Below are 7,324 nucleotides of genomic sequence, written 5' to 3'. Positions count from 1 at the left end.
GTTTGGGGACCAGCTTCCCTGCTGGGTGCTGCCACCTCTCTGCCCATGGAGATGGGTCCTGGGGGACTTCAAGCCACTGTGTGGCTGAGCTTCCTCCACCCCTGAGTCCCTGTGCGGCCCAGGAAGGGACGGGTTGGGAGACTTCTGGGGACATTTGTCCATTTGGGGTTGGGGCAGGGACCAGGCCATCCCCACACCCTGTGAAATGTATATGCATGAAGATTTGTGGGGCATGGGCCCCAGACTTGGCTCTACAAGGGGCACACTCTCTGTCCCTTGACTCCTGCCCTTTCTACCCCCACTCCTTTCACTCCACCCCTCATCCTGGGTCTGCACTTGGCCACGCAGCATGTTTGGATATGGCTCAGATGACATGGAAATAGTGACATGGAGTTTATTTTCAGGTTGTGCAGGACAGGGGTGGGGCCAGGGCCTCCGGAGACCCCCTGAGGCTCTGAGTTATCCACTCCAAGCCCTGTCAGTTCCAAGAGTCCCAGAAACTGGCCATCAACCCACCTTTTCCTGCTACCAGGCACCCCGACTGACAGAAGCACAGGTTGACACGCCTTGAGGACCTGCTACGCACAGGCCCCTGGAATGGCTCACACGGAGTCTCACGGGAGCCTTAGGAAGAGGGACCGCTTCCATTCCCATTTTACAGACCAGGAAACTGAGACACAGAGCGGTGAAGCCCTCAGCCACAGGCCCACAGCCAGGAGTCTGGGTCCAGGCCTCCAGGTGCGTCCATGGCCCTGGGCTGCTCTGAGCTCCGCACACACAGGTTTCAAACGCTCACAGCCCGGAAGGAGTCGCAGAGTCTGAGACTTGCACTATCAGCAGCATGGGGGTTACAGGACCTGGGTTCGAATCCTGGCTCTGATGCTCAATACTGGCCGTGGGACCCTTGGTGAGTCACTGCCCCTCTCTGGGCCTCGGTTTCCTCATCTGTAAAATGGACGGAGATGTTTAGAGAAATGCTGCCTGAGCTCTCCCCTCCCCTCCTGCCTATACCAGAATCTTATTCATTCTGGGCAGCTACATTTCCTTGTCTCATCTGTATTGAAGCGTGGCCACATGACTCTGTTCTGGCCAATGGGGTATAAGCAGAAGTGTCCCAAGGCCTCCCAGGAAAACTTCCAAAATCTCCTGAGAAGTCCTGGCCCTCTGCCTTTCTCTCTGAGTGAGGTAAAGGTAAAGGTTGGAGCCCTGGCAGCCTTTTTGTGCCGTGAGGCAACCTTGAGGACACACGTCAGGGATGCTGTGAACTGAGAGAGAAATCAAGTTATACTGCTACTGTGGTTGAGCCTGGAGCTATCTCTACAAGAGTCCTCTTCCTGCTGCCTGACCCTAGGTCTCTATCCTTGATCTTTGGGCTCACACCAGAGTGGAGTCCTTCCCTGAACCCCCTGGCCTGTGGCTCAGGATGCTGCGCATCTCATGCGTGACCTCTTCCCAGTGCCCCTCACTGGCAGACAGTGTCCGGTGCATGCGGAATGCAGGCAGGCTGCCCTCCCGGCCTCCCCCTATGGCTGCAGGTGTTGTGGCAGTAACCATGGATCTGAGGGAGTCCCCAGGTTTTGGGCAGGATGAGTAGGGGGTCCAGTGATGGGTACCCTGCTGGGGCTGAGCCCTGGAGCTGGCCTTGGAGACTTCAGCAGGGCAGACAGGGTCGTCTTCAAAGTGCGGTGGGGACAGCTCATGGAGGCCACGGCGGGTGGCCCGGGCGGCCCGGAGTAGAGTGTGGGTCAGCGCCGCCACCAGGACCAGAGCACCCAAGCCAAGGATGGAGGCAGCTGCTGCACCCGTCTCGATCTCGAAGAGAAGCAGGGCGTAGATGGATAGTGCTGGGGAAGGAAACGGCTCTTATTCAATGTTTGTTCTCCAACCCCTGGGAGAGCTCCCCCAAATGGAGAGCAGTTATAGAAAATTGTACATTATGATAGGCACATAGACTAACTCATCTAACCCTTTCACACCCGACAAATACATCATCATCACATCTGTTTTACTATAAAATGGTAAATTGTGTGTTATGTGTACTTTACCACGATTGAAACAACTCAGATCTCAGGCTTTCTGAATCCCTGTGATTGACCTTGAGTGAATCACAGTCCCTCTCTGGCCTCAGTTTGCTGATCTGAACAACAAGACAGTTGGCGGGGACTTCCCTGGTGGTCCAGTGGGTAAGACTCCACCCTCCCAATGCAGAGGACCTGGGTTGCACCCCTGGTCAGGGAACTAGATCCCACATGCATGCCACAACTAAGGAGCAGCAACTAAAAATCCCGCACGCCGCAACTAAAAAGATCCCACGTGCCACAACTAAGAACTGGAGCAGCCAAAATAAATAAATAAAAGTAAATCTTAAAAAACAAAAAAGACAGCTGACGACCTGGCCTTGAGGACCTGTACTGGTTCTCTGTTGCCCTGTCCGATGTCCAGTTGGCACCACCATTCTTTTTGGTGGGGACTGTCCTGTGCATTGTAGGACATTTAGCAGCTTCTATCCACCAGATACCAGTAGTACGCTCCCCCTGCCCTATCGTGACAACCAAAAATGTCTCTAGATGTTGATTGCCAAATGTTCCCTCAGGGGCAGAATCAGTTCCCATTGAGAAGTGCTGGTCCAGTCCCTACCCCTACCCTGGTCACTGGTCTAGAAGGACTGACCCGCCACTCTGGCATCAGTGACATGTATGGTTCTAGGCCAATCAGAGCACTGCTTCCCCTGATTATAGTGATTGGTGCATGGCTATCACATGACCCAAGCTCAGCCAATCAGAGTCAGCCCTGGGACCTTTGCTTGGCTTATGAGGACAGGGTTATTTTCTAACTGCAGCCATTAGGGAATTGGTAGGAGAGAAGCCCAGAGCTGATGAAGGACTTCTTGGCACTTTGTGGGCTGTTTTAATGCTTTCTCCAGCTCTGTACTCTTGCTTTTGAAGATGCCACAATGCATCATGTCTGACATATTAAGGCGAGGCCAAGGGCTTTTATTGCTCTAAACATTTTTTTAAAATATTTTTATTTATGTATTTATTTGGCTGTGCTGGGTCTTAGTTGCGGCATGCGAACTCTTAGTTGCAGCATGTGGGATCTAATTCCCTGACCAGGGTTCGAACCCAGGCCCCCTGCATTGGGAGCGTGGAGTCTTAGCCACTGGGCTACCAGGGAAGTTCCTGCTCTAAAATTTTTTTTTTTTTTTTTTTTTTGCGGTACGCGGGCCTCTCACTGTTGTGGCCTCTCCCGTTGTGGAGCACAGGCTCCGGACGCGCAGGCTCAGCGGCCATGGCTCACGGGCCCAGCCGCTCCGCGGCATGTGGGATCTTTCCGGACCGGGACACGAACCCGCGTCCCCTGCATAGGCAGGCGGACTCTCAACCACTGCGCCACCAGGGAAGCCCTAAACATTTTTTTCTTTTTTTGAAAGATCTTTATAACTATTATTTTGGCTCTGGTTAGCAATGAATGAATGATTGGCTGGACATGCTCAGGAATTCTTGCTGAGTGAGGTCACCTTTCCTCAAAAAGAATCTAACTGGGAGCTGAACAAATTCTTAATTTAATGCTTAATGAGGCTGACATAGTTACCTTTGTTTGCCCTTTGTGAGTTTTCTTGTATTTTAGAATAAGAATATTTTATTCTCCAAGTCTCCAACATTTTTGTTGGCTTATGAAAAGGCTTGAGGTCATAGGTATTGTGTTGAAAGCGCTTACAGAGACAGGCCTCTTTCTCAGGGCACGGCAAGTGATGAGATGAAGTGAGAAGCATTTCTGAAGACCTCATTGGAGTGCCTGGATCCAGCCACACCTGAGGCCAATAACCCCTGATCTTTTCAGATACACGAGTCACTCCATCCACTCTCCTTTTTAAAAAACACACATCCAGAGCATTTTTGTTTGTTTTTGTTTGTTTTGTTTGTTTTTGGCCACGTGGCACGTGGGATCTTAGTTCTTAGTTCCCTGACCAGGGATGAACCCACGCCCCGTGCAGTGGAAGCGCAGAGTCTTAACCATTGGATCACCAGGGAAGTTCCACACTTAATAAAATCCAGAGCATTTTATGAAGTCAAACAACAAGAGTTATGCAGAGTTCGCTGCGCTGTACATACAAATTCCCACAATGAACCCTAGGCTCATATCTCATGAATAAATCTTTTAAATATATCTTGTAAACTTCTATTTCTCTATTATGGTACTAAGGAAAAACAGTAATAGCAAATCCCTTGTTTTCCAGTCAGCTGATTTTTTTTTCTTCCAGTGAAACAGGTTGTTTATAAGGCTGCCAAGGATCTATGTATGATTCAGCGCTGAGTCTCCAGCACCAGCAACATATTTTTCAAGATTAGAACAAAATATAAGATGTCAGGAGTCTCTTTAAGAAAGGCGATGATTGGATTCCTTTACTAGCATGTGTGGGTGAGAGAATGTTGATCAAAGAAAAGTTATAAGTCGGGGAAGGAAAGACAGTGCAGTGTGTCCCTCTGGCACTCAGGTTATTAGTTTTTACTCTGCTTCATGTGTTGGGATTTAGAATTGCATTTCTGGTTTATGAAGCGTATTTTTTTTTTTCTTAAGCCCTTCTTGAGCTGGATTCGGATATTTGTGACCAAAACAGTTTTTGCTAAGGCCAACCTGTGAAACGCTATCTCCAGAAACCACCAAGGACTTGGAAACTTTTATTCAAACCAAATGTAGAAAACTGATGGATCAGAGGTGTTCTGAAGACAGCTGCCATTTATGGAATCCCCACTGGGATCAGATGCCAGCCATGGGCTAAAGTGTAGGAGCCAAGAGTGAACCAGGCAGGCTGCCTCTGGAGCTGACCCCAGTTGTGGGGCTATTACCCCCGGTCACCACAACCCAGGGCCCTATACCCCATGTTCTATCCTGAGCACGTACCTGCTAAGTAGACGGAGACCCCACAACAGAAGAGGCCGAGGGCCACATGTCTGAGGAGGCGGCAGTCATAGAGAAACCAGTCAGACCTGGCAGGGAGGGGGGCAGGAAGAAAATGGGCTCAGGAGGCAGAGCTGGTGGAATAAGGCTGGGGAGGAGAGGTAGGGGGAGTGGTCCAGCTTTGGGGAACTGGAGGTCTATGTGAGGACCTAACCATCCACTCATCTATCCCCCCACTCATTCATCCTTTACCATCCATCCATCCCCATCAATTATTCAACCATACAGCCATCCATCCATTTAACCATGATTTGTTCATCCATCCAGCCATTTATTTAAACATCCATCATTATCCATTCATCCATTTGTCACCTGCCATCCATCCATCCATCCATCCATCCAACCCCCACCCACCCATCCATCCATCGTCTATCTCCCAGTCACCATCCATCGAGCAAACCAACCATCTGTCCATGCATCCATCCAGTCACTATCCATTCCATTCCCCTCCCCCAAAACCCATCCATATACATCAGTCCCTTCGGACATGCAACACTAATGAAGTAGCTATTGTGTACAGACACTTGTTAAACATCTGACCTCCATTATTTTACAGACCATAAGCTTATTTGGGGGTGAGAAAACTGAGGCTAACTTGTTATCAGTGACAAGAGAAACAGAGATTCCCAAGAGCTGACATGGACGGCATTCATCACCATTTGACATTACTGATCTGTTTTGTATCTTCATTATCTGTGTCCCCATGAAGGTGGGTCCAGGTCCGCCTGGTTCCTGCTGGGTCGCCAATACCCAATGCTCGGCTCAGCCCCCGGCAGGTGCCCAACACATATTTGTCAACCGACAGAACGCATGCTTTTCAGCACCCCTTGAACTATCAGATGGAGGGTGCACAGTTCGGATGGGATCAAATGGTGGAATCTCCCATCTGCTCAAATCCATGGAATCCTGGACAAGGATCCCAGCTCCCCTACCCCAGCATCCTGGAAGGAAACACTCAGATATGGGACAGCCAAGTCCTTGGCTCAAGGAAGGTTCCGCACTCCACATGCACCCACCAGCCGCCCTGTCCAGTGCCCGTATCCCCGAGCTCAGGTGCCTGACAAGGAACCCCACCCAGGGCCAGGGCACATGTTCTGGCTCTACCAGATTCAAGTTCAAATCCAGTCCACCCCCTTCCAATCCTGGCAGCCTAGAGAGAGCAGACTCTTTTTAACACACTGTTAAAACGGGAGATAATAACAACACCAGCCACCCAGGGGGCTTCACTGTGTTAATCCACATTAAGTGGGGGGCACCTAGAGCTTAGGGTTCCATAAATGACAAACGCTATCAACACTGGGGCTAAGTGACCCCAGGCCCTCTCTGAGCCTGTTTCCACATCTTTGAAAAGGGGGTCCCAGCTGTAGTTGTACCTGCTGTAAATTTTCAACAAATATAGGATGGAGGGAGGGATGGATGGAGAGAAGGAGAAAGAGAGGGAGGGAGGGATGGAAGAAAGGAGGAAGGGAAAGATGGATGGAGGGAGTGAGGAAGGAAAGCTCTCCCCCAACGTGACGCCCAGAGAAGGGAAGCGGCTCCCCCGGGCTTGTCCAGCCCCCAGCCGGGCAGAGGGGCCGGTCCTCCTACCTGCCGGGGCCCGGTCCCCGCGCCATCTCGGCGCCCAGGTGGCCGCAGAGCGCGGCGAGAAGCAGGCAGGTGAGACCCAGCACCAGGGCGAGCGCGGCGAGCGCGGCTGCCAGCGGCAGCAGCGCCCCGGCCGCGTCCTCCGGCAGCCCAGGGCCGCCGCCCAGCTCCGGGCCCACCACGTCGATTCGCGGTCCTCGAAGTTCCGCGCGGCCCGCCTGCAGCTGGAACAGCAGCTGCGCGCCCAGCGCCGCCAGCACGGCCGCGGGGATGCCCAAAAGGATCATCGCGGCCAGCACCCGGCCGCCGTACGACCTGGCCATGGAGGTGTCCTGCGGGCCTATGGGACAGTTGAGGAATCAAAGAGATTTTAGGGGGCAGGGGAGTTGAGGGGCGTCCGAGGCCCTCGGCGGTCCAGAGGGGGCGGGGCCGCAGGGGGGGTTTCTGAATATTGTCGGGGCCGCAGAGGGCTCGGGATGCCAGTCGCGGTGAGGACGAGAAAGCTCTGGGAAAACTTGAGACAAAGTCTTTTCTTTCTCTGTGAGCGACAGCTCCTGGCCTCAGAGTTCTGGAGGGGCGGGGCCTGCGGGGGGCGGGGCGAAGAAGGGGCGGAGGCTGTCCCACGTGGGATAAGGGCGTCGTGGCGGGATCCAGAGAGCCTCACAGATCCATAAACTCATTCAAGTGCCCCATTTTCCCCTCCCGCTGCCCCAAGCACCTGTTTCATTGCTGTCTTTTAAGAAGGAAAAGAAACTTGAACGAATTTTTAAATAATTCGCTC

General features: G+C 52.2%; 1 protein-coding gene across 2 annotated transcripts; it reads right to left on the bottom strand.

Moving 5' to 3' along the window:
* Positions 1-374: 374 nt before the first annotated feature.
* TMEM221 (transmembrane protein 221) lies at positions 375-7,070 on the bottom strand. Of its 2 annotated transcripts, XM_029215794.1 has the most exons (4): positions 6,547-7,070; positions 4,903-4,988; positions 1,614-1,844; positions 375-945 (listed from the first exon to the last, which is right to left on the bottom strand). In XM_029215794.1, exons 1-4 carry the CDS (start codon positions 6,864-6,866, stop codon positions 884-886), a joined length of 699 nt encoding a protein of 232 aa, XP_029071627.1. In that variant the 5' UTR covers positions 6,867-7,070; the 3' UTR covers positions 375-883. The 2 variants fall into 2 exon arrangements, with proteins under 2 accessions (XP_029071627.1, XP_029071626.1); XM_029215793.1 differs by lacking the exon at positions 375-945 and having other exon boundaries at positions 1,375-1,844; positions 6,547-6,866.
* Between the last annotated feature and the right edge of the window lie 254 nt (positions 7,071-7,324).

Source organism: Monodon monoceros, unplaced genomic scaffold (assembly GCF_005190385.1).
Source record: "Monodon monoceros isolate NGI ecotype Baffin Bay Population unplaced genomic scaffold, NGI_Narwhal_1 Super_Scaffold_12, whole genome shotgun sequence".
Lineage (NCBI taxonomy): Eukaryota > Metazoa > Chordata > Mammalia > Artiodactyla > Monodontidae > Monodon > Monodon monoceros.
This window is presented reverse-complemented; position numbering and strand designations above follow the sequence as displayed.

Bases quoted from the DNA above. Each gene is read 5' to 3' on its own strand.
- TMEM221 (XM_029215793.1), bottom strand. From the start codon at position 6,866: ATGGCCAGGTCGTACGGCGGCCGGGTGCTGGCCGCGATGATCCTTTTG. The intron at 4,989-6,546 runs GTAGGAGGACCG...CCTCCCTGCCAG, and splicing joins CGGGGACCGGGCCCCGGCAG to GTCTGACTGGTTTCTCTATG. The intron at 1,845-4,902 runs GTACGTGCTCAG...TTCCTTCCCCAG, and splicing joins GGTCTCCGTCTACTTAGCAG to CACTATCCATCTACGCCCTG.